This window comes from Alligator sinensis, unplaced genomic scaffold (genome assembly GCF_000455745.1).
Source record: "Alligator sinensis unplaced genomic scaffold, ASM45574v1 scaffold118_1, whole genome shotgun sequence".
Taxonomy (NCBI): domain Eukaryota; kingdom Metazoa; phylum Chordata; order Crocodylia; family Alligatoridae; genus Alligator; species Alligator sinensis.
This window is the reverse complement of record NW_005841850.1, coordinates 452,000-478,076: the sequence shown is the minus strand read 5'-3', so window position 1 is coordinate 478,076 and position 26,077 is coordinate 452,000. Positions and strand designations below refer to the sequence as shown.

Here is a 26,077-nt window from a genome sequence, read left to right as displayed (position 1 = left end):
TTCTCTTAACCTGCATGTGTAATGCAAAGCCAATTCATCATTGACTATAACTGCCAATGTCCAAGTCAGGGCATGTATCAGTACTCTTCATATCTTTCTAGATACCTGCTGAAGTTGTGCCATAAAAAAAAAAGTTAAGCCAATTGTTAAGCCAGATTACAGAAGCCAGTCATTTTTAGAACATCAGTATACATGGTCTTAAAAAAAAAAAAAAAAAGTCAGTGATTGTTTCATCACTGCACATCCCAGAATATAAATCCTACATACAAGTGGACATAAAAAGGAATTAATACTGGGGAGACCTATATTGGAAGATTTACCTGGTACATGTCCTGCACATTCCAGACATAGGGAACAGCACAAAAAACAACAGCTTCCATCAGGAACTTGTTGACAGGGTTGCCTTCTACCATTCATTGAGGATAGTTTGGTTTAGTGTCTGCTCAGTTCTGTACCATCTTCCCCCACTGACTGCAACATAGCTAGTTTTCTGAAACGCTAGATTTGAAGATTTTGCTACATGCAGATGCTACAGCAAAATCTTGATGGCATAGTAGGCTTATCACTACATACACCAAGACATCACACTACTAGATAGCTAGAAGCTACAGTAACCATGAGGCACTAAGTGTCCCCAGAGAGGACTTTTTTTATTTATTTATTTTTTTTTAAAAAAAGCAGTAGCCTTGCTTAAACGAAAGACAACCCCATTAAACAAAACCAAAAACTTAAACTGGAAAGACATACAATGCCCCTGGCTACAGAGAAAATCTTGACACATCTTCCCACCCTTCAGTCAGACCATACTTTGATTTTTGCTTCAAATCTGCAGTCAAATAAGCAAGTTCAAAATTGGGAAAATTCCATTTCTTATAGCTTCCAATTTGGATTCCTTGTCTTGGATAAGTGAGGCCTCACTTAGGAGGCTAAGTAGAAGGTGAATCAAGCAAGCTTCTGAAAGAGCATTATACTTAAAGAAGAAAAAAAAGCACTGCATATTACTTGCTTGTGGCATGTGTTGCACCCTCAGTAGTACCAAGACTTAAAAGGAGTCACACCTCCTTTCAAAGTCTTGTCAAAAACAGCACATGTAGCCACAGCATCCAGATCGCTTTCTATTGAGCAATTAGCAGACTTCCTCTTGATATGAATAGTTAAATTTAAGTAGAAGTTGAAAGGAAGAGTTTAAGGCAGCAGAAATTACCAGTTCTCCCAGAGTCAGCCATTCAAAGCTCATTCTTAAAAGCGATAAATGGCACCACATACCAATTTTTAAAGAAGTTCAGCTATATTAAACAGGGCAGCAGGTAACATTAAGTTTAGGTATTGTTTCAGCAGTGCCCTTCCTACATCCTCTTAATTTGGGCTGCAGATGTGCCCTGATAAAACTGGTCCCTTAAGTAAAAAACCAAACCAAAAAACAAACCACTGCTGTAAATGTAATATGCTTAGTTTTGTCAGTTTAAAATGGCATGGCTATTCTACCACCCATAAGGTGTAGTCAAGTTAGCATTTCAGTGCTATCTAGGACTCTTTACCTTCAAAAAGTTTTTAACCCTCTCTGGATCATAGCAGTTACTTTCTCTGCAGATTCTTTCAACTTCTTTGATTTGGCCCGTCTTGCATGCAGCTTGAATATATTTGAAGTGCACATCTGGGTCTTGGCTGAAGTTTACAATGGAACCCAAGAAATAAAATAAACCTTGGCAGGAAAAAAAAGAAAGTCAAGCTGTGACATGTAACAAAGCTTAATGCACCTCCTGTAAGCATTGGAGGCTGTTAGCAAAGGTAGTTCTTGACACCTCATGTTACCTGATGATCTAGGTAGTGGTCAAGTCAAAGTGGAATGGTGGCCAAAGCTCTGCAGGCTCTCCAGAATACGCAGGCTGGGCACTATGCTGCCAGAGACCTGCCTAGGAGCTGGTGGCAAGTTTAAAGATCCCCAAGAAGTACAGCTCAGGCAAGATGCCACACGCAACTCATTACAGCCAGTTAAGTAAGAACACCACATGCCTTACAGAAGAAACACCGAAGGCTTAAAATCAAGTCACTTACAAAGCTCCAGTTGGCCCTCACAGCTACATTGTTCTGTGTCAAGACATTCAGGTTTATTCAGTCACTGACCCACCTCAACAATACTCAAGTTTTTAATCCATGCTACTCAGCTTCATGAGCTGCAAGTATAGTGCAGGATAAAAACTCTAGTCAGAGCTGTGCTTCCAAAAAAAGTGCTCCTTGGACGCACTGTGTGGCAGAGGTCTTACAGAAAGATGGGAGGGTTGCGTTTTCCTTTTTTGCTATGCCAACACTTAATCTCTTTATGCAGTAAAGGAGTTGAGAGATGTGACAGAGTAACCATGACTAGCTAAAAGAAAAAGCAGTCTGAATTTCTCTTCTTCAAACCAGAACACTTTGCATTGCGCCGTTTGTCAAGTAGAACCAGCCTTGCATACTAGCCACTGTCAGTGTTAGTATTCAGAAGGTGACCCATTTGTACATTCCTAGTAGGTGCGATTTGCTTAAGTCTTACCTTCAAAGCTCTTGAAAGACTCAAACAGCTCAATGAGTGACTGTGTTGAGAGCTGTTCATGGTATTTTGAAGCTACTTGGACACAAATCTGCAGGTTTTGACGAATGTTAGCAGACAGCATAGCACGCAGGCATTCTAGCGAGTCCTCTACAGAGAGGGAGCCAAAGTAATTCACTAGCCACTGCAAGAGGAAAAAAGCAATTAAAGGATTCCAATTATAGCATGCTGCGATAGTATTAAGATTACCTCACATGGTAATCCTGGCCAAACTATACAAGAATTATGTTTCTGTACCTCAGGGTTGAGAAGATGAGTATGAACTACTGCACGCTTGATATCATACAAGTCAGTGAAGTGTTCTAGTGCTCTCTGCAGCAAGCCAGCTTTCTCACAGAGCTGAGCAATGTGGGCCCTGTCATAGTGAGTAAACATCTGGTTTCCCAAGATGGCATCTGCAACCTAGAAGACAGTCAGAACAAGAAAGTTTAGGTTGTATTTTTTTTTTCCCTCCAGTTCGACTTATGGATTTAAGCAAACAAGTTCAGTGCCGTTTATGACAGCCAACCACTCTCAGCTATCCGATATGCCCAAGTTAGAATGGGGCAGTTTGCTTAGACTTGCTACAGCTTTTTCAGGGAAAGCCACTTGGGCTATAAAAGTTAAACAGCAAGCTCTCCAGCCTAACTATCAAAATAGTCGATACAGTCAAGCTCAGTGCAAAAATAAATAAAACAAAAGTTGGCATACGAAAGTTTTTAGTTGTATATAAACTAGGCTGTGCACACTTTCCACGTAGCCCAGAATTAAGGGTTATGTTGTGTTGTAAACATCTGGTAGAGGCAACACCAGTTAAAAAGCCAAGCACTATTTTTGTGGTGTGGCTATGAACAACTAAAAATCAAGCTGACAGGTGGATTCAGTTTAGTTACCAGGTACAGAAGCCTGTTCTGCATTAGCTTAGTATCTACAGGACATACCTGAGGTGCATGCATGAGGTTCATTTCAAGTAAGCGCGTCTGGAGGGGACCCTCAGAGGGACGATTATTCTTCAGTGCATCCAAAAGAAAGGCGGTACATTGCTGAATTAAGTTATACTCCATAAAGACATCCACAATCTGCAAGAAAGGTATGCTATTTAGGCTTGTCACCAAGAGATGCATAAGAATCATAAACAACTCTGGATTACCAAGAGATCCAGCAAGAATTTGCTATCCCTTAAGCAATATTATCTCCATCACTTAGAGAGAACATGCTTTCAGAGCAGGAGAAATATGCAGTCCAGGCTTGGGCTTGTAGCTAGCATGCTCTCTTTCTTACAAGGACTGTCAATCCCAACTGCCAAGTCAACATGGTCAAGTTTGGTTGCAGAAAGTTAAAATACTATTTGTATGGCAACAGCACTCTCTCCACAAGCAGTTTTAAGGACAAAAAAGGTTATTTCAGCAGATTTTTTTTTTTTACCTGTGTGATATCTGCAAGAGGCTCTTCATCCTGAACCAGCATTTGAGCAAATTGCTGCCCTTGATCAGGGCTGATGCGCATGACATTTCTCAATAAGAAAATCCAGTCGGGAGTATATCCAACCTGCCAAAGAAACCACAGCGAGTGTAGTGTATAAGTAGCAGCTAAAAAGCCAAAATCTGGCATCCCTGCACCCTCAAAGAACAACTTCCAGTATCTGATAAGTGAACAATTTTTACACTGTATGCTTGTGTCCATTAAGAGCACGCAAGTTGAGGACAGGCATAGAGAAGTCCAATTTCAGTTCTAATCTTCATTCTTAAAGTTAATGAATTGTTGACTTTAAGTCTGACAGTTTTGGGGTTTTTTGAAAAACCAAAGTTATGCTGCCCCCCCCCAAAAACAAAAAACTTATTTTCTTTAACTCCTATATTTCCCTTGTGCTCCCAAAAGGGATTAGGATACCAAGCACAGCAATTGTCTAAACCAAGTTAGACATGCTCACCTTCTTGGCATACAAAACTATCTTCTGGACTTGTCCAGTTTCAGCAAAACACTGAATGACTTTGTTAGGAACATTAGCTCTCAGATAGACACTAAGTGCCAGTGTAGGATCAACAGACTTCACTAGGTCTCCCAATTCCTCTGAGCACTCCAACTACAGAGAGAAAAAGATAGTCAAGAATAAATTCAGCACCACAGAGCCAACATGGCCCAACCCCCTTCCACTGAAAGCTAAGCTAGCAGGAGACTAGAATAGGAAGTGAGGAAACCAGATTTTCCTTTTGCTATTAGAGGCCTGTTAACTACATTATCTTAGCAAGTGGTTATGACCCCAGCCAGCAGTATTCACTCATGGACCTAGTGGTAATGGCCCACAAATCACCTAGATTTAACACTTGCCTCTCTAGAGGGCTGCAGCACTTGATAGAATAAACAAGTGAGTAAACTGTATCACTTCCTGATTATTACTTTTCAGAAGCCTTCTCCCAGCTAAGGGGTATCCTTGCGTGCGCACATGTGCACACCCCCCCCACTGGATTGTTCAGTGTCCATGGCCTAAGAGCCTGGAACCAAGTCTCACAAATAAAACATTAAGAAAAAAAGGTCAAACAGCTTAAGTAAGTTTCTCACAGGTGCAAGGACTTAGAAAGAAAGCCCACTCCAACTTGTGAAACTACCCTCTCCTCCCCACCAGCTTTTCCAAAAGGGATGCAGATTTTGGCTGTACCTTGTCTTCTTTTAACCATTTCTCCAGCAGCTGTTTGCGTCCCTGCTGAAGTACTGGCCTGCAGAGTTCCAGAGACTCGTACTTGTTCAGCTGACCTTGGTCCAGCAGGATTCCAAAATACTGGAGCAAGGGAGAAGTCTGACCAGGCTGAGCAGGAACACTCTGGAACCGGCGTATGGTGTCTGGAGTACGCAGGATTCCCTGCAATAGATAAAAGAAGAAGTGTGCATTATCCGTCTGCCCTTGTAGTTTTAGGGCAGGCAGTCTGCGACTTCTTTAGAGGAAAGCAAGCAGGTCTAAAATAAATAAAATAAAAAAAAATAAAAAAAAATAAAAATAAAAAAAAAAAAACACCACACACACAGTTTTAAGGTTTGTTTAGGAACTTTACCTTTGGTGCATTGGCTGCCACCTTGGCTGCCTCGGAGTAATTTCCTTGTGCAAAGAGTGCATTGAATTTACGAGCAAACAGTTCCTCAGCTCCTGCCAAATTATTGCGGACAGCCATCCGCAGAGCCAGGTCAGGATTCTGCAGCACATTAGTGATGTAAGGAATGATGTTCTCTTCTTCCACACATACTGAAAGCACCTGAATAAAGAGACAGCAGAGGGAAGGGGGAAGGGGGAGAATATGCATTTACTGTCAACTGCTTGCTGTTAACTGATGCACTGTGCAGTTGATCATTCCTTTATTCTCTCTTGCACAGAAAGGATAAGACATACCCAGTTGTGTCAATCCCTTTGTGACCGTGGCAAATAAGTATTAAGAGCCTTTGATTAGGCCAATAAAAAAAAGTGCCAAAGTCCTTTCTACTTAAAAGTGTGAACCTTCACCTCATTTTTTAATGTGAGGAACACACCTAGAAGAGGCAGTCATGATCACTGTACAGCAATTAGACTCTCACCAAGTAGAGGCCTGTATGCAAGTTTATTTGCCCATGAGTCTTCCCCACATACCCAGACTGAAGCTGCAGGCAGGCCCCCATTTGATAGCAGGGAGCAGAATGCATTAAGGTCAGTAATGTTAAGCTACTAATGCTACTCAGCTGAAAATATTCATTAAACCTATTGCTTGCCACATAGAAACTCGATGAAAGTCTTTGGAACAGGTCAAATACTAAGAGGGGACTGGTAATTCAAAAGGAAGACCAGACCTAAGTATATATTCCACCCTTCCCCTAAAAAGGGGGCATCATTTGATTAGCAATTTGTAAGACTTTAGTTACGGTGCCTAGCAGTCATTTCCATCCACCCATCCATCCCCATCCTGTAATTAAGCAGCTCAGAAAGTTGTCCATGGAAAGCATTTCCTTACTTGTCCTTTTCTGTTAACTCCTATGATTCCAGCTGTTGCTTCATGTGGTGCAGTGACAAATATGGTTTCTCCACTAATTCTGTTCATGTAGATACAGGTGCCCGTTTCAAGGTCATACAAATGGATGTAGCCATATTTTGTTATCAGGAATACCACATCATGCTTATCACTGATCTGCAAGACAAAAGTTTTAACCAAGAACTTGGCTTTGGGGCTCACAGGTTAGTCTAATATTAGACTAATTGGTAGTCCTATTGTTTTGGTGAATTTAATAGGCTGGCCATGAGGCTTTCCTAATGAAGTATAGTAAGAGCAGGCACACTTGACATGTTTGTAAGCCCTCACTTCAAATCCAGGTATTTCCCCTGCCAAAAAACCAAAAACAAGAAAATTCCACAACTGTGTGCATGTACAACTAGGTAAATAGCAACTGACAGCACACCAAGTTAGAGCTACCACATTTCTACTCCAGAGCTGGAGGGAGAAAAAACCCCCACTACTCTTTAGGGCTACTTAGTGGTGAAAGCCTTTCATGTTGTGGCCTCAGACAACTCAGCTGGTACATGCACTTCTACATAGTTACACCTGCTGGAGAAGTATGCTGGACTAACAGAATGAAGATGCAGAGGTAGATTCAGTCATACCTGCATTGCTACAGGAAAGTCATTCTGTGCTTCAGGAGGAAAGAACACATCCACAGCTTTCTTTGGAAATGGCTGGTTCCCTGTTGGTGGGGTGCCAACTTCAATGATATGCAACTGCAAAAAAGCAGACATTAGATTAATTCTGTAGGTTTCTTGCAAGTTTGTACACAGATGGAGCAGCCACCTGGATCTTACCTAGCACAGTCAATGCTTTGCAAGAGAAGTCACTACTAGAGTATATTCAGATTATGCAAGACACTGCTATGCAGATATACCCCTCATTATGAACGAAGCCACATGAAGAGGTTTGTCTCGCCATGCAAAGAGTTAATTTCTCTAGTAGTTTGGGAGCAGTTAGTCTTTGGCCAGCTAAAAAACTTGGCAGCAGGACTGCCACTGGCTGCTGTTTAGTAGATGCTAAATAAGTAGACAAACAGGACAGGCTACTTCTGTACTGCCTCCAACCCGACAGCATTCTTCAAAAACTAAGCTTAATTCACTGGTCACTTAAAGCAACCAATAGAGCTCACTAGCAGTTATAGTATTGTCAGCCAACTACTAAACCCTCAGACCGATTTAGTTCCACTCAAGTCCTCTGCAGGTCATGGACTTTCCATTCTACTCTAAGCAGCTTTTGAGGGCTTTGCCTTCAGCTCCTAACAGTCCTCAAAGTGTGTGCCACCTGGTAACTTAGTGTCAAGAGCAAAGCCAAAAAATGCAGTACTTTAGCAGACTGATACCAAGTCTTTGGAAGAGCCAAAGCAGCACTGGGAGTTGTTCACTTCAGCTGGAGGTTTGCATGCTTGGCTCCAAAATATGCCAAGAAGCCGTGTGGCCCCTTATACAGCTAGTATGTTGTATGCCTTCAGGAGAATCATTAGCTTTCCTCAATGGACTTAGATACTGCTTCCCAGCTTTAGCATAAGCTCATGTGTAAAGTCTTTTGAGGGCAAAGGTTCACCTAGAACTTCCAGATTTATTTGATCAAGTACCTCTTCCCAAAAGGAGGGTTAGTGGCCCAGATGAGCAAAGCTTGCAGCTAAACAGTCCGCAAGAACTTAGTTATAGCATGTGAACAAGCTATGGAACTTTCCTTCCTGCCCCCACTGTACCCCATGAAGGAAACAGCTTTTAAAGTGAGATCTTACCTTGCCCCCAGCTTGTCCTCTTACTGCAAAACAAAAGAGAGTCGACTCCTCAGCATTGCCTTCCATTTTGAATTGTGCAAAGCTAGCTGCATGCCCTTCAATGGGCTGGGACACTTTTCTATCTACAGAATAAAGCTGCATTGCTCCCACAACACGGTTTTGCTAGGACAAAAATATGGAGAAGACAAGTCAAAGGTATTTTCTCCTCCAGAATGACCTTACCATACTGTACATTAAGTCCTCTCATATGAGGAGCCACTTCACAGGAATATGCTGATCACGAGCATTCCTTTTACTAGCCAAGTTCTAATACAGTGTGCAATGAGACTTATGAGCCCAACCAGGACACTAACATGCAGAATAAGGAGGTCCTCAAAGTTCAAATAAGATTTAAGTAAAGAACAAAAAAACCCAAACCTTCAAGCCATACATTATAGCCCATTATTACTATAATTTACCATATAAGACAGCTTTCCTCAAAGCCAGGCAGAGAAATCCCAACACTCAAAAAGAGAGCAATCAAGTTTGGGACTCCCTAAAATAATGTAGCTACCTGCGCAGATATGCCAGTCAGAAGAAGCCATTTCTGCTTAGCATCTGTACGATAGTTGATGATCTGACAGCCTGCGAGGCTAGAATGGCGATCAAACATTTTCACCGGCTGAGACTCTCCCTCCATACTCCAGTGGTAGACTGCATTGTCAGTCACAAGAGCAACAGTATTCAGAGAGATCCACTTCCAGAAGGTCACATCATCTGTCATGGTATGAGCCTTCATTTTACTCTTCATCTCAATATTAAAGATCTGAAGGGTTTTCCCAGCTAAAAAACAAAGTTTAAAAAAGTTAAACTGCCAGCTCCCTTCCAGGTACCTGCTATTGGTTGAAATACAGTAGCTGCATTATGAAGTTATCCTTGGCATTCTGCCTTGTTTGGAGGCTGCTATTAGTGTATTCTTCTTGTTTAAGCCCTTGATCAGCTGGCATTTAGCCAGAGTGCTTAAAGCTGTATTGCAATAGTGTCTTATATACAGCTATTGCTCAATATTGGCCGTTTAACCCATTCTTGAACAGATGTTGGAAAAAGCTTAAGAATTTAAAAATGAGGTGCTTGTACACTTTTGGAAAGCAAGTATTTAAGAACTGAACCAACTGACTACCTTGGAATTTTGATATTCGGGTAGACTAAAGTCATGTCATCCAAGTACAGAAAAGCACAAAGGAAGTGAGTCAGAAGCAGGCACTTGCCAGGGTTTCCCCTTGGTTCTATTTAGCTTACTGACTAGGGGTTTGGGAAGTGAACAGGCTAAGAGGAACTAAATCAAAGGATCTGGGTGCAAGAAGTTAACAGAAGGGAGGAAGGGAAGGAGGAAGGGACCAATGCAAAAAACTTGAGAGCAAGAAGGCAGAGAAGGGGAAGCGCTTTGAATTGCATGGAAGAGCAAGTGTCCAAAAATCATGATGTTGCCACCCACAGCCAGATTAAGACTCATTCTACATGAGAACTAACATATGCCAAGGAGTCACTATGCTCATTTCCCTTTCAAAAGAAGGATGAGTAACGTCAAAAAAATTCTGGTTAAAAACTACTGCTAAAGTATTAGTGGCCTATGCAGGACAGTTCCAGCTATACCCTTTACTAATATGTATAATGGTATCAGAATGCAAAACACCAAGATATGGCAAGGCAGCCATTTTAAGGACAACTAATTGCATTGTACATTTAGTGGGAGCTCAGGGTTAAAAGGCTTAAGCAGTAGTGAACTGCCACATGAAGGCATTAGTCAAATACCAGAGCTGGTTAGCAACAATGACTACATTAAAATGTGCAATAGTTTTGGAGTAATAAAAGTACTGAAACAGGCAAGCAGCATGCTTCACATGAGCTGCAAAGAACACCAAAGTTTGTGAACTATCAGGTAGACACCAACAGTTCACTTAATTTTTACATACAGCTTAGCACCAGGTTTTTTTCCTGCATCTCCCCACCCCAAATTGCTATTCCTTTTGTTGAAGGGAACAAAAGTTTCTACTTTAGTCTCCATCCTATAGACATATGCAAAGCACACTAAGAATCAGTCCTGTTTATAAAAAGCCTGAAAACGACCTAGATTTACTACTTTAGACTAGGTGCACTCCAAAACTGGAGGTTTCCAAGGTATGGGTTTTGCAAATGCTTCCATTTCCTTAATCTTGAGATGACTACCAGAGAAGCTCCCCAGGTTTGAGCATGCAGGCCTCCATCTAGCCTTACACAATAGGGTCTATGGTACAAGTCTTTAGGTCTTTTGCATTCTCTTTTCATAGAACAGGACAAAGACAATACAATCCAAATTGAGGTAACTCACCATCTGCATACACAAGCAAGCATTAGAGTTGTGACAAACAAAATAGCATCATATTAAAGTCAGAAAGACAATATTAAGTAGTCTAAACAGTATAGGACAGTAGATAGAGGGCTATTTAGATCAGAGTCATAATTAGGACTTTTGCTTTAGAGCAAACTGATCATTTGCCTTTCTAGGCAAGTCCCTCTTAGTGACATTTGAGTACTCTTACTGTAGAGTGTAAAAACAACAACAAAAAATTAAAAAAAAAAAAAAAAAAAATAAAAAAAAAAAAAAAAAAAAATCACCACATTTAAAAAGTGCAACTTTGACCATCCACAGTGGAAGTCATCAGCAAGATGGCTTATTAAGCTTCTGCAGCCTAAGAGAGGTAGCTTGCTTAAGTTGTTCCCCGCCCCCTTGATTTCATATTGTTAGTAGTTGTCTGCAACTAGTTTACAGAAATCTACAAGTCTGCAGACCAAATACTTCACATTTCCATCTTGGTCATTCAACACCCATCTTCAGCCCAATGCTGAAGTGGCTAGCAAGTCATTACTGAAGTGCTGCAGCTGAGCAGCAAGTTCAGTCAACAAGTCAGAATGACCAGCTTAGGGAAGGATAGCAAGTCTAATGATTGTTCCTTATCCCCAGGGAATGGAGACCAGTATCAAAAAGGACAACATTCATTAAGTGGGGGAAGGACAGGATATTAAGTGCTTTGATTAAGCCTTCCTCTATCTGAGGATGGAATGAATCATATTTAGAAAGAGAACCAGAGTTTATACAAGAGGATGCACAATACAGTAAGCTGAACAAGAAGTTTGTTTCATACCTTTCAGTGCAATGACTTTGCTGGCAGGGTTCATGATAGCACTGTCAGCAGAAATTGGTCTGCGAATGGGATTGCTGGGGTCATTCATGTCAATGATCACCACCTGCGCTTGTTCTCCTACCTTCTCTCTTATGCAGATGAATTTGTCTGACTCCATTGTCAGAGTACTGAAACCAATATTAGCTGGGTTGATACCCAGGTTCTGGAGCTAGGGAGAAAGAAAAAAGTTCAGTTGGTTAGATTAAACGTAATAAGCATTAAGTTGAAGACTCCAGGCTTAAATCCAAAGCACTTCACTGCCCTAAAAGCTTCATCTAGTGTCTCCTTACCAATTTGATTATCTAAAAATCAAATTGTATGCCTTTACGTTAGTGTTTCTAGCAGTAAGGACTTCATGAAACCTAGAAATTGATAGGGGACTTGTTATGCAGATGATCTTTAAGACCCATTCTAAAAAACTATAACAAAAAAAGGCATAATTTTGAGGTAGTAAGTGATTACATTTCAGGATTATCCACAACATGGTTTTCAAATCTAGTTCAAACCCTTGAAGACAGCAAGGCCCATTTCCTTTTAGGTTTCTAGTATTTAAGAATTTTTTTTTCCCACCCCCCCTTCAAAAAGAGTGTAGCCAATGCAGTAATCCAGATTTCAGAAGTGCATGTCCAACTTTGCTAGAGGTTGAGGTATTGGAACAGCAGAGGGCTTCTTTTTATTCCTTCCCCCACCCCCCCACACTAAAGCACAGTTCAAGCCCATCTGTCAGTTTATTACATCCTACAAGTAGGTAGAATGGCGTTAGACTTGGTTTGTAAAGCTTAGTTATTATAGTAAGAGGATCAAGAGTTGCTATTTACATTCCTACTGATGGCAAGTAGTTAAAAGGACAGTCTTCTATAGCTACTTTAAGAGGCTGAATTTAAATCAAGTCATCTTTAACCATTGCAATTAAAATGCTATAGTTCCAGAAGAGAGCCAAGTAAGGTTCATTCCAGAGTTCAAACTTGGAAGCCAAATACTATCTGAGGGAGGGAAGTGCCAGTTTAACCACCTCTTATCAGCTATGCTTTGCACATGCTTTATAAAGGAACCCCACCTTAGCCACTCTGTTCCAGTCTTCACTTGCATGCTATGATAAAAGGAAGGCGTGTCACATTGTACTTCCCTACCCCAGCTTTTTGGCTCACACCACCAAGAGAAAGTGAACAGAAGCTACCAAGTTCCTCATGAGAATGGAGGATGCTTTAAAGATCAGCATGCCTAATACTAAGTGAGTAGCTCAAGGGTTTAGTCCAGCCTGCAATTTAATCCGAATGGTTTACTGGGCTTGAGTGCAATACAAAAAACACAGCTGTCACAAAGGAGCAGGATTCCCACTTATGTCCTATGAATTATGAGCCTTCTACATTGAGCTTCACTATCGGAAACAGGTCTTGAATAGGTTCCTGTCTTCTACATCCTCCCCACCCCAAAAGACAAGAGATTTACCTTTAAGGAAAAGGAAAGAGGGGGTGGGAAGGAATTTTAAAACTGGTACTCTGCCTAGTGCTTGCCGGGCACCATCATGCTCTCCAGGATGCAAGCCTGCTTCCACACAAGATGTGTGCATTTTGCAAGTAGATCTTGAAAAGCAGCCTTTCCAGGCACTGTGCTCTTTCTTATTTGTATGTGGCCATAGGAGCCCAGCCTACAACTAGTCACTCTGAGCAGGCATATACGTTTCTTTTTTGCAAGTCTGTCTTTGCCCTGAAACAGTCATTTAATCCATTAAAAACATAGAGCACTGCACAGCTTATTGCAATTCATTGTAGTTCCTTCTTCCCAGGACCTGAAGAAGGGAAACCACTTTGAGGAAGAGTACTTCAGAGCTACACCTAACCTAGACAGCTGGAGATTACATGTTATTACAGCCTGCTCCTGGGCCTACCCAGTCAAGCCTCTCCCTCTTAACTTTACTGTTGCCAACACAAGTGTTAAGGCTACAAGTTGCTGCTTTGCATCTCTAATGAGGCTACACTGTTCTTAACATGGAAGTTACCATGCTGAACACTTCACTGCAGTTGGTAGACTTACCAGCAGGATACAGCCTAGCAACCTTTTGCACAACACAAGGTAAGAACCATTCATAATCCTTCAAGAAATGCTCACACTTCACTTGGATGAGGGTGTTATTTAGCCTTTCTGCCTCCCAAATCAGGCTTGAGATGGGGGCCTCCAATAACAAGGCTCATGCACCAAATGATTCATAGAAACTCAAGTCTGTTGAGTCCCTTTATTCACACATCTCTTCAATATGGAGCACTACCTTTTGCTAGGTGGGCATTAGAACCCAGAAAATTGCTATAATTTAGTTCATTCCTGGCATAAAGGGGGTAAAAAGAAAAAGCAGCAGCCAGTACTAAGACCTCCCCTATATTTATACTGCACAACTAAGTCATGGGCTTGGGATGTACCATGATCTCCACACACACACACACACACACACACACACACACACACTGCACCCTGTGCACATGGGGGAAACTCCACCTGCAGTCAGTACTATGCACTGAATGGATACATTAGAGAAGTGCCAAAGGGCAAGTACTATTCCTGAGGCCACACCTTACCAGTCACCATTCACATTTCCAGATATGAATCAAGACCTCTTACACCCTTTACCACAAGTGCAGAGCCAGAAGTTACAACACATTATTAACCTTCAGTTGTCTGAAGAACTTATTGGAGGGGGAGTTCTTCTTCCCTGCACCTTGGAAGTTAGAGCCTGAACGGCAGCTCAGCAGCACTTACTGCACTAGCTGTCTAGAAGTCTCAGGCAACTACTATTCACCTATGTTACACCCAGTTTGAGACCATATCTGGTACTTTACTGTTGCCTGGTGACATGCACTCAACTTACCAAACTGAACACAAAGCCAGTGTAGAACAGACTGTCTGGCTAGACTCACAAGGCCAGTTTTTCAGTTCAGATGTACTCTATCCATACGAGATCAGTCCTGGCAGATGGCAGTCATCTTAGTAAAGGGCAAGCATAAAAAGAGTAAAGTGCATGTAAGGCACCTTTATGCTTATATCATGATTAAAGCTTGCTAGGATTAATGCTTGTATTCACTGCTTGAGCAGCAAGACATGACCTCCAAAATTAGCATGCCTTCATCCTTGACTATTCAAGAACCTGCATCATTAGACAAGCCCCTTTCAGGGGGCAAAAAGAGGCCAGCTTTGGCTACTTTCGCTTTTGGTTAAGGAGAGCAAGAGACATTTTGTATGAACAGGAAGGAAGTAAAAAAGGTACAATCACAAGGTATTTTTCAGCAAAACCAGTACTTGTTACAATGCGACTCATCTCGAGCCTGGCCTTCTGTGGTAATGAAGGAGACAACTGGAGTAGCAAGTTCATTCAAATTAATGAAAGTAAGCCAGCAGCTGTTGCTGGACACAGACTGAGGTGCTTCCTCATTGAGGGAGAAGCTAGCAAGAGCAGTTGTTAGTAGTTCTGGAATAGTTTGTATTTCAACTAAACAGAGCAGTTTGTGAAGCAAGCCAGCCAACTACTGTACTCAGTGTTGGAAGCACAAAACCCAGTCTCTTCTACTCTTTAATCAAGTCTCCATTTGCTCCTCACATTCCTCTCCACCATTTCTGCTGTCCCAAAAGCTCCAGGTCAGAAGCAATGGGAGACTTACACTTTTGGATGCCCATTACATTTAGTCATGTTAACACTCATCTCCTACTCCTTGAAGAGCTATTAACAGTCCATAAACAAGTCATGGTGTACTGAAATAAGAGCAAGGCCAACATCTTAAGAGCTGTGCAGCTGTCACTGTATGACAGTTGAGGCTGTGTAGAAGCCTGAGCAAGCCTACTTTCCAGGAACTGGAAATGCTGCCAAGGTTTAATCTCAAGAGAGTTAATATGAAAGACTGTTTTCAAGGAACCATTGCATTGTGCCAATGTGAGCAAGTTCTACTACAGCATGGTCAAGAGTAAGGAGTTTAAAAAGGTGAAGGTTTATGGTAATCCTTTCTACCTAGCAATTCCAAGTAAAGATCATCTCCCAATACCAGACTGGAGGCAGTATGCGAGGTAGTCTACTGCTCTTGGCCCTCACTCCATGTGGAGATCATCTCGGCAGACATCTTTCACAGTCTGCCATAGCACCTATAGATGGCAATCCAAGGAGGACTGCCCAACAGCATTTGGGACCCGAGGTATTTCTCCTCTTCATATCCATCACTGAGCTCCTTACGGTGAGAAGCTAGCATCCCATTTTTTGAAAGCCTACCACTATTATTACAACAGTATCTGCTTCCCCACATCAAGCAAGCAACTCCAGGGTCAAGTAGTGAGTCTGGATAAAGTTAATAGGAATTATGCACTGGAATCCTTCTGGGGTAACACAGTAGAGGCACCTGAAGCATTTGTTAGAGTCAAGAGGTTCGCATTAGCAAGCCAAGCCAAAACCATTTTTTTGGTGAAAGGCTTAAAGTCAATACCTCTCCAGATTGTCAGAAATCCACATTTGGGAATGCTTCTAGGAAGCTTAAAGTGCCTTGCATCCAGAAGAGACCGAGTGAGCCTCACTGGCCTAGGTCAAAATCACCCGACATCCCCTAGAACGCCAAGGGAGCATTCTGCTTTCAAGAATGCAGGTTCTGGAGTTGAGCTAGCGAGCTCCGGTTATGTTCAGTTTATGGACATTTTGTCTGCCAGTTATTAGCTTGAAGACCTGGCTGAGTACACGAGAACAAGGCTATAGGTAGCTTCACTCTGGAATCAGGCTGGAGTGATTCAGTCTTTTTATGCCATCCAAGTGATGACCTCTGCTATGCCTGAAGTCCTCAGGGACTGAAGTTGGACTTGTTAGTTGAATCAAAAGTTGAAACCCAGAAGTTCTGCCCCTTTTCTTCATTTACTCCCTGCAAACTGTGTGGCAATACCAGCAGCTCATGCACTTAAGACTACAGAAAGCATGGGTTTGCTAGGTCAAGTTGTAGCCAGTCATAACTTGGGTCTCATTTGTCCAAGTGTACTCAGGCCAGTCATTTTAACCAACATATTGCATCCAGATTAGAAATTCAAGTTTGCTGTTCCCCGTTCGCATGCATTTATATGGCAGCTTGGTAAGGTTTTAAACGTTTGACAAGTTGTAACACTAAATATTCAGAGGACAACTGATTAGTAGTACTGACACCACATTTTAAAGCCCATTAGTCCTCAGAAGGACAAAAAGCCTATTTGAGTTCTGTTACACTCAAACAAAGAAGGCAAGTTACATTTTTGGTAACTTTCAGAGAGAGACTGAAGGGGTTATCCTACTGCTACTTGGTCAAAGTAAGAAGGGGGGGAAGAAATAAGTGTTCCCAACCCAAGACTTCAAATAATCTTGCTAAGATTATGGAGGCGCAACCAAAATCCTGGTATTTAAAATACAGGGGTTCTGCAATTAGACATCTTGAAGCATTGCCTCAGAGCTTTGCCTAGAACAGCCATGGCTGTGCCATCTCCAGACTGCAGCTCTACTGAATTAGCCTTTGCTAATGGAATTAGAGGTTGAAGATTTCATCTAAACTGTATGATGTGCTTAAAGCCATTTTGTTACATCATTCATCTGAATGCAGTAGTGGAAGAGTAGCAGATCCTCTAGTATGGCAAGATGACAACCTGTACTGTGACATCAAGAATCAGAGGCATCTAGCGATAAATTTGCCCCAAAGAATTGCTCCTCGAATGATTTTTGGAGTGGACACTACAACATTTAGAATGAATGTACAAATCAGCTGAATATGCTGACAACAGTAACCCCATTGACTCCTTCCTGGAAGAGATTTGCTTTCTTACGTTAAAATTTGCTGAGCTTTCACTGTGCTCTCCTCCCTACAGAGGAAGGGCATAAAAGTGCTGAGAATGCAGTATCCCCTACGGTTGAACAACAGGATGCAAACCATTGTCCTTGCAACCAACTGTCCCTCCCCCCAAAATAAAAATACAACCCTGGCTTGTCTATATGTAGTTAAGCAGCTGGACAGTCCTGTGCACTGCAAGATTTGTTTGTGTTTTAGATTTCCCTAAAAGACTAGAATATTAGTATAAAGTCTATTAGTTGACAAGGCGGCTGCAGTAATACAGGTTACAGTTAAGGAAGTCTGGCTGGCAGTAGTCTCTTGTGGAGATCAGGTTAACTTCAGCTACATTCCCTCCAAGTATTATAGGCTGTAGAAAAGACCAGTGCTACCCCCCCCCACCCCAAACAAACCAAGCTTAGCTCCGGGTCTTTGCTAGAACAGATGTTTGGGGAAATGCCAGGGCTGAGAGTCAGATGTTGTTATTCTCACTTAGCAATAAAATGAACTAAGACTCTAGAAATAGTGCAAATCATAACTATCCAAGAGTCAACATTCCTAGCACGTTAAGAAGTTTCTTCCAACCAAGATTTCTAGTGGGAGAGCAAAGTTCTTCAGAGAAGAGGATCCATGTAGTCTTCAGAATACTTTACTCCTGAAGCTTCCCTGTACTGTTCCAGTTGGCCATCTTAGCAAGCATGGCATCAACTATCAGTCCTCAAAATTACAGTTATGCACACAGATTAAGATCAAGTGTCTACAGATCCACTTGGGGGGGGGGAAAAAAGAATGCTGCCTGAATGATTCCCCACCTCTACAAGGAGTTAAGCACTGTAATAAGGATTTTTTAAAGTTAAAAAAAAAAAAAAAAAAAGGTGCCTTGAGTCTAAGGAGGTTGAGAACCACTGGTTTAATACTTCTTTAGGAGTAGATTACTTGAATTGCAAGTTGATGAGCCCCTGTAGCCCAACTCTCCCATGCAAGGCTACAGCATAAGGACAAATATTCAGTGGGAGAGAGCGCGCACCGTGGTCTCAAGTAGACTATCAGCACATTGCAATAGTGTCATACTGCATTCCTGGGCAATGGCTGCAGCCATTGCCCAGACTAGGAAGACATCAACTTCTTGAAATAGCTATTTCAAGAAGTTGAAGTTAGCTACAGAAAACCTAATTCAGCTCATGCCTCCAGTATTCCAGCAACAAGGTACTAATTGCTGTTAGGAAGTTATACCCACATAGCACCTTCACATTTCACTGCACTAACTTGTACAGGAAGAGCTTCACAAATCACAAAGTACTGTGTTTAAGCTTGGCACAAGCCAGATGAAAACTGGTACTTTAGCCAGAGAATTGCTTGCCTATTTTTTCTTGCACTCCAACAGTTTAGGGCAGCTGGGAGCTAGGCGGCTCAGCGACAGCCCTTATTTTCCAGCTTCCCTCACTGTACTGGAGCTGTCTGAATTTTAAAGAGGGATGTGTTTAAACATTAAAAAACAGCCTGACAAAGCAGTAAGTGAAGCCAAGATCTTGATTCTTCCCACTACAGAAGTTACCACTCAAGTCCCACACACCTGCAATATGCAGGCTCACACTGGTCCCCCTCACATGCTAGACACCGAGCCAGCTAGAGGTCTGCAACTCCAATCACATACATGAGACAAGACCATGTGAAGGACCACCTATGCTGCTGTTCACCTTTCCATCTCAGCCACTACATACTGAACTGCAGCCTTCCTTCCCAACCGTACGAGGCAATATCCACCCATTTAAGAAGGGAGGGGGCAGGCTTGTTATTTCTGAAGGCTGTTAGTAGTGGTGTTGCTCAAAACAGCTTATTTAAAAAAGTAAATAAATAAAAACAAAAAACCCTCAGCAGATGAGCGACTGCATGATATCAGAAATGTGCAGACTAAGGTTTTGGCTTTCAGGAGACTGGCTTCTTTTATCAACTGCTTTGTGATCTACTAATGATTAATACTAGCTCTTACACCAATTGCTTGTTTATAAGAATAAATGCACTAGCTAAATTAATAAAAGCAGGGGATACATTTGTGTTGAAGAGTGGTTTAATGCTTTTATGCTATTGACATTGCTTCAGCATTACAGGATAATAGCCTGTAGCCGAGTGAAAGTATTTGAGTTCCCCAAAGCTGAAGTCCCTTCACTTTGAAACATTTCAAGTTATGAAATAAGCCCCTGTTCTTAGTTGACAGAATCAGTGCTGCCAACTCTCATGATTTTTGGGGGTGTTCTTAGAGTTCACGCTTCGGGAAAGTGAAAAAACCCAAACCAACCAACCCACCCACCCAAAACACCTTCGCGCTTTTTTTTTTTTTTATATATATATATAAATAAATAAAATCACGAGTTGGCGATGCTGTAGAAATGTGTTCTTCAGCAATTGCCATTTCTAAATAATCACTTCTTACAGCAACAAGTTGCTTTATTTGAACCACTGTTTGGTAGATCAGTTCCTCATTTTTACATTATTCCACTGAAATGCACTCAAACTGGATTTAAGACTTGGGTTTTTTTGGTCTTTTTAAATGCAAGTCTCTCACAACTAGTAGTTCTGGGTCAGGCATCTAGCATTTAAGAATATTAGGTAAATGGCAGTCATCCTTTAAGGCATTTAAAACTTCTTAATCCCAGCATACTTGTTGCCTTAGAGATGTCCACAGAGGACTAAATTCCACTTTGAGAATTGTGGGAATCAAAAAAGTTCCCAGTTAAACTGTTAGTGTGGTTACAGGTCATTTACCAGGGTGTCTAAGTCTTCAAGGACTGTTACTTCATATATTTTAAAGATCCTGATTTTGAGGCACAGGGAAGAAAAATCAAGTTCAGCCTTCCAATTCTACTCATTAAGTCAGACCTGCTGGGGCTATTTGCTCGTCTGCAGAGTAATAAGAACCAAGACAAAATAAAAGTACATTTTGGCAGTTCTGGTCAATATTTAGTGAGTACATGTGGATTCTTTTGTTAGTCTTAGACAAGATGCTCATTCTTGCATATTAGTGTATGCTTGGTACATAATTAGCTAGAAACACTAGAGGCTTGCTTTAACCAAAAAAGGAATGTTTCCCTCACTACAAGTTGATAATTATGTAGGTTACAAAATCATTTAAAAGAGGCCAAGTCATTACTTTAGGCCTGTTAGCTCTTTGGGAATGTTTGCCGTCATATGCAAGGAAAACGTTTGAGCAGTGAGCTAGAGTAGCAAGCCAGACAACTGTGGCTCAGTTGGTCTTAGCATAGAGACAAAGGCAAACTGAGAGGATAAAAATATTCATCCCTTGGCAGTCTTCAGACACTGCAAGTTTGCAGGCATTGACAGTACAGGGGTGTCAAAACCAATTACCACAGCATTTATTTCTTCCTCAAAAGACTTCCTAAAAAAACAAAAAACCAAAACCATGCTGCTTTTACCAGGTGCAAGTGTTTCCACAAATATTTCTGCAAGTGTATCATCTGAACTGAAGCACTCTACATTACAGCATAAAAATTAAAGCTGTGCACGTGAAGTGCATTAGAACAGCTCAGTTATTTGAGTAGCTCCCAATATGAACGCTGGAAACCCATTGCAGTCATTATTCTGACAATGGCCATCATAATAAATAGCAGCATCAAGCCAAGATCTTGTTAGCAGCATGGAAGTAGAGTTAAGCCCTCGCCTACCACTGTGGTTTTTTGGTTGTAGCCGTGTTGGTTTAAGGCAGGGGTGGGCAAAATGCGGCCTGCCAGGCCAGTCTATCCAGGCCATGGGGCCCCTTAAAGAATTTAGAAAATTAATATTGATCTGCCCCGGGCTGCCTGTCATGCAGCCCTCCACCCAAAATAACTGCCCACCCCTTTTTTAAAGACATAGGCAGGCAAGGTTCTTCGGGTAGATGTGATATCTTATTAGACGTAATAAAAGATAATCACATCTACTCAAAGAACTTTCCCACCTACCACTGCGCAAGTCAGACTGACTGTATACCTCAACTAAGGAAAAGCATTGAATTTTCCCATTTATCCACCAAGACATTACTAATCACCACATCTGGGATTATTTTTCATGTTGCTTACCAAACAATGAATAGCTGAACCTCAGGTTATTAGGTACCAGATAGTTGCACTGCTTGCAGTCACCACTTTTACAATAAGCTTTTACTTAGTTCATTGGGACTGTAGTGAAGGAGGATTTGAGCAGTTAAAAGAGGACAAGATTTTAGTCTGCTTAGTAGACATCCTAAATGCCTTCAACTTACACTCCAAGGCAACATTGAATGCATCTATAAAATAGAAGGCATACCCTGCATGTACTGTAAACTGGTTTCATTTCTAACCAAGTACTAGATTCCTCTCCAATTCACTAGTATGGGGCCTTATAAGAGAACTCCTGTGCTTGGAGCTTTCCTGGCTAGCTCCGAGACACCTGAGGTGCATGAAGTGCAAAACACTTGTTCCAAGTTCAACTGTTCTTGAGATGAAGAACAGTGACAAAAACCGAGTCAGATCAGTGACACAACTAGCCCAGTATCATGTCTGACAGTGACAGAAAGAAGTTGTTGGGGGGGGAAGGTAAGCAGGATACCATCTGCTTTTACAACCTCCTGTGGTACGCAAGTTAACCATGCAACATATAGAAAAAAAAAAATACTTTCATTTTAAACACCGCCTTGTACCAATTCCAGTGGATGCCCTTAGTTCTACTGGTCTGGGACTTGGGGAATAACAGCTCCCTATTCACTCTGTCCATACCCTTCGTGATTTTATAGACCTCTGCTATATTCCACCCTCCCACCCCCAGCCTCCTCTTTTTGGAAAACGAGAAGGCCCAGCTTTTTTAGGCTCCCCTGGTATGGCAGCTGCTCCACACTCCTGATATTCTGATTGTCTGTGTCAGAACACGCACTGAAACTTGATCTTGGTCATTAGGGAGAGCTACAAAATTAGCTTAATAGTTCCAGTGATTGGAAAAGAGCAAGTAATGTTTACATCCATTATGAAAAGTATCATTTTGAACCATGATGCATGCATGAGACATTAAGCATCAACATCATAACACTTATGGGTGGTATACCAACTGCTGGAAGCAACTTGATGAACAAGTTATTTACTCCAGTAAGAGCAGATGACTTGATCCCATCACCAGAGGATTCTCAAAGCAGTTAGTCAAACATGGTGGCAGGTGCAGGGCCAGCCATTTCAGTGAGCAGGGCTTGAAAGCTACAATAATAAAGCACAATATCCTCCAAGTCCTGTGATGCCGATGAGGTTGTACCCAAGAAACTGGTATCATCCTGTTTGATACGCTTCGCCATTGCCAGCTTGGCTAATGATTCCAGGCAGATACACAATATCACTCCCTGCAAGAGCAAGTATATTATGCATTTTGAAAAGTATTTGCTACACTATTACTCCAACCCTACTAGCAATAGCTGGGTGCCAGGTACACACTTTCCAATGATAACTGAGCCAGAAAGGCTTTGGATCTTTTTTCCCCCCTTGTTTTAAAGGGAAGTCTTGTCTTAAGGAAGAAAAGACACAGTCTCAAAGCAATTTAAGACTCATGAGCTACACCTGCTCAGCAACTAGAACTCAGGAGCTTTAGCTGGCCTTTAGGGTTCAACACCTTTTGCAAACAAGTTCAGCACGTGTCAGGAGCATCCCCAATTCATGCTTCTGCTCCTCTTGAAGAGAGTGTCATTTGAAGTAGCAAACAGGAAGCCAAACCACGGAAGAACTTAGTTGATGCAAGTTTTAGGAAGTGTTTAAGCAGTTTACAGCACTGATGATTTCTGAGGTAAAGAATGAGGAAGTTAAAGCTATCATTCAGAAACCTGTTAAAGTGCTGTATTGCTACATACAAATGCAGATAGGCTAGGGAGGTGGGAAGCTTCCCAACTGCACACAACCCCTCCACCCTCCCCAAGAAAAGACACCATAAAAACAAGCCCCCCTCAAAAAAAAAAAAAAAAAAAAAAAAGAGACTACCTTTACTTGTAGGTGTGCCAACTACCTGCAATACCTAAAAGGACATATTTGGGGGTGAAGATCCACCTGCAGCCTGCACTGCTCAGCTTCTGGCATGAAACTGAGCAAGCAGGTTTTATTGTCACGGGAGAGGAGATGGGAGTTTGCACCTTAAATAATGTATTGTATGAGAAGATCTAGGAGACAGATATACAAGCTGATCTACCCAGCATGCAAGAGGATCCATTTCACTCCTGCTCATTCATGACTTTTTTTTTTTTTTTAATCTCCATGTAGAAAGAAAGTTAAAATAAAATCACGTCACCACAACCAATAGCCGTGCTTTTAGTTTAAAACGCAATGCCCTTAAAAATACAAGAGTACTGTATTAGACTGGCCTGGATTCTCAACACCCCCAGTTATGCTTTTGCTTCAAAAGCACATCACGGGCTAAAACAAGCTAAAAACCCAACGAAGCTTAACGCTAGCGTTACGGTAAGGCAAGTAACAAACTCGGTCTGTCCCCACACTGATCCTCTTTACTTTGAGAGTGACAGCGCTTGGACAGAAAGCGGTTAAACCGGTAATGCTATTTAAAAAACTTAGGAAAAAGTAGCCTTTTAATCTGGAAGGAGACCAAAAGCCTTCGGGACACCTCTGATGGTTTCAGCTGCCTTCCTACAAAGCCTCTTACAGAGGAGCTGCAGCCACAGACTAGCTCACCTGCCACTTCGGGAAGTGGGCACCGGTCTCCATAGTCCTGCTTCAGACCAAACAGCAGCATTCCCCTTAACGCAAGATGAACCCAGGGGCAAGTTTGGCTCTAGGAAGAGTCGCGCCATGCCAAGTGCCCGGCACGCGTGCCAGGACGCCGGCTCGACGGGTGACAGCGAGCATGCTATTGGCACCTCTGTCATTTCCCTCCGTTGTAACAAAAGCCGCCCGACAGCGCTGTCATTTACACGAGCTGCCCGCATGCAGGAAGTGTTGCCCCGCCAACTCCTTCCTCACATGCCCGTAAAACAGATTAAAAAAAAGGAAGTGAATACAAATTTAGTCCAGCAGTTTGACTGCTCCACTCAGGTTTCACCGACAAAACCCGAAGGATGCTGCCAAGCACACACCTGCTCCTGGAAACCCGCGCCTCGCGGAGCGCCACATCAGTGTCCGCGCTGCCACCGCCACCCCCACCCACCAGGTGCCAAAACGGCTCAGTCCGTAACAGAAAAAGGCCTCAGGGAAGGGAATTATTTCAAGGATGAACCAGGGGGCTCCTCCAGCCGGGCGCGGGGCCTGCCTCTGACCACACGGGGAGAGAGGGACCCCCGCCCCCAGCCCGGCCTGAGGGGAGCCGCAGCCCCTCGGCGCCCACCTGCAGGTGCTCCTGGAAGCGGATGGGCAGGATCTGGGCCATGGCGGCGGCCGGGCCGGAGCCGAATCAGCGGGGCCCGGGCAGGCAGAGCCGCAATGGCGGAGCGCAGCGAGCCGGAAGCGGCCCCCGCCGGCGGAAGGATACAGACGTGAAGGAAAGGCGAAGCAGCTGCCGACTCCCGGCTGGCCCCGCTCTTCACTGCGCCGGCCGCGCGGAGGGATCCGGCCTCCGTGGTGAGCCGACCCCATAGGGCGCAATGGAGCGGCGGAGGGATCCCGCCCCCCGGAAGGGACTATTTCGGGACTCATCACTCTTCCCTCTCCCCGACCTTTTTTTTTTTCTGCCACATCATGCGACTAGGGTACGCTTGCGTCACTTCCGTTGCGCGCTCTGGTGGGTGGGGGGGCGGAAAGGACTCCTTGGTCACGTGAGGGGGGAGAGCAGCTGGGCAAGGGGAACCCGTCCCGTTCTTCCCTGGAGTTGCGAGTTCGAGTCCCGACCTGCCGCCTGCAGGCAGCTCATAGCCCCCAGGGGTTTCAGCCCTGCTTGGGTGGGGTTTTCCTACTCCAACCTCATGGATGGCGATAAGAGTCGTTTGAGCAGGGGCTTGAAAATTGGATTTTGCATTCCAAAATCCCTTCTGGGGGGGAAGTGGGCCGGAAATTAGGATTTGTCTCCATTTCCTTCTTCCCTGCTTGGAGGGCAAGGCACTTTCCCTCCAAACAGGCTGCTGGGTTGAGGCCGCGGCGCCGTCGGAGCGGGTCGCGGGGTCGCCAACCCTCCCGCATGGTCCCGGAGTCAGCGTCGATCTCCTGGCGACTCCCGAAAGCAATCTGGGCGAACGGCACGATTCAGGACGTCGTGTCACGTTGGGGAAAGGAAACCGGAATAGCTTCAGTCCGAGTTGGCGGCCCACCAGCTCCTAATGCCTTCGTCGTGCCCTGGTAGTGTCTCCTCTGGCCACCGCGAGATCTCGGGCGCGGACTGAACGGCAAAAATAAAACATCCCCGCAGGACGGCGGGACGGTTGATACAGCCCCGTGCCCCCCAAGAGGCAGCCAGGAGCTCACGGCGTTGGGGTGTGCGGGCAGACATTTGTCCAGCGCCCCGTGCCGTGCAATGGGGGCCGGCAAGCAACGGGCTTCCTCTTCCACTTTTCTTTTCAATATATTCCCAACAGCCAAATCAAATAACTGTCTAAAAATCCATGGGTCATCCAACTTCAAGTGGGCCAGTGTCCTACCTCCCAGTTCAGATACTCCCCATATCCAGGTGGGAATCCTACGTGCAAATCCCAGGCCCGGAGGCTGAGGCGGTCAGATGCCCCTGCCCCGGCATACTTGATTTTAGCCAACAGGCTGAGAAGCATTCACGCTGCTTCGCTTGTTTGACTACGCTAGTACCTACAC

At 43.3% G+C, this 26,077-nt stretch overlaps 1 protein-coding gene across 1 annotated transcript in view; it reads right to left on the bottom strand.

The window, feature by feature from the left end:
• The window catches only part of CLTC (clathrin heavy chain), a 41,736-nt gene extending 16,845 nt beyond the window's left edge, over positions 1 to 24,891 (bottom strand). The window contains exons 1-14 of the mRNA XM_025210889.1: positions 24,669 to 24,891; positions 11,491 to 11,698; positions 8,883 to 9,151; positions 8,330 to 8,491; positions 7,182 to 7,295; positions 6,538 to 6,711; positions 5,614 to 5,811; positions 5,223 to 5,423; positions 4,497 to 4,649; positions 3,992 to 4,114; positions 3,508 to 3,645; positions 2,825 to 2,989; positions 2,531 to 2,711; positions 1,539 to 1,702 (exon numbers count right to left, since the gene is read on the bottom strand). Coding sequence (XP_025066674.1) covers positions 1,539 to 1,702; positions 2,531 to 2,711; positions 2,825 to 2,989; positions 3,508 to 3,645; positions 3,992 to 4,114; positions 4,497 to 4,649; positions 5,223 to 5,423; positions 5,614 to 5,811; positions 6,538 to 6,711; positions 7,182 to 7,295; positions 8,330 to 8,491; positions 8,883 to 9,151; positions 11,491 to 11,698; positions 24,669 to 24,710 — 2,292 coding nt within the window. The 5' untranslated portion in view covers positions 24,711 to 24,891. The remainder of the gene's footprint in view (positions 1 to 1,538; positions 1,703 to 2,530; positions 2,712 to 2,824; positions 2,990 to 3,507; positions 3,646 to 3,991; positions 4,115 to 4,496; positions 4,650 to 5,222; positions 5,424 to 5,613; positions 5,812 to 6,537; positions 6,712 to 7,181; positions 7,296 to 8,329; positions 8,492 to 8,882; positions 9,152 to 11,490; positions 11,699 to 24,668) is intronic.
• Between the last annotated feature and the right edge of the window lie 1,186 nt (positions 24,892 to 26,077).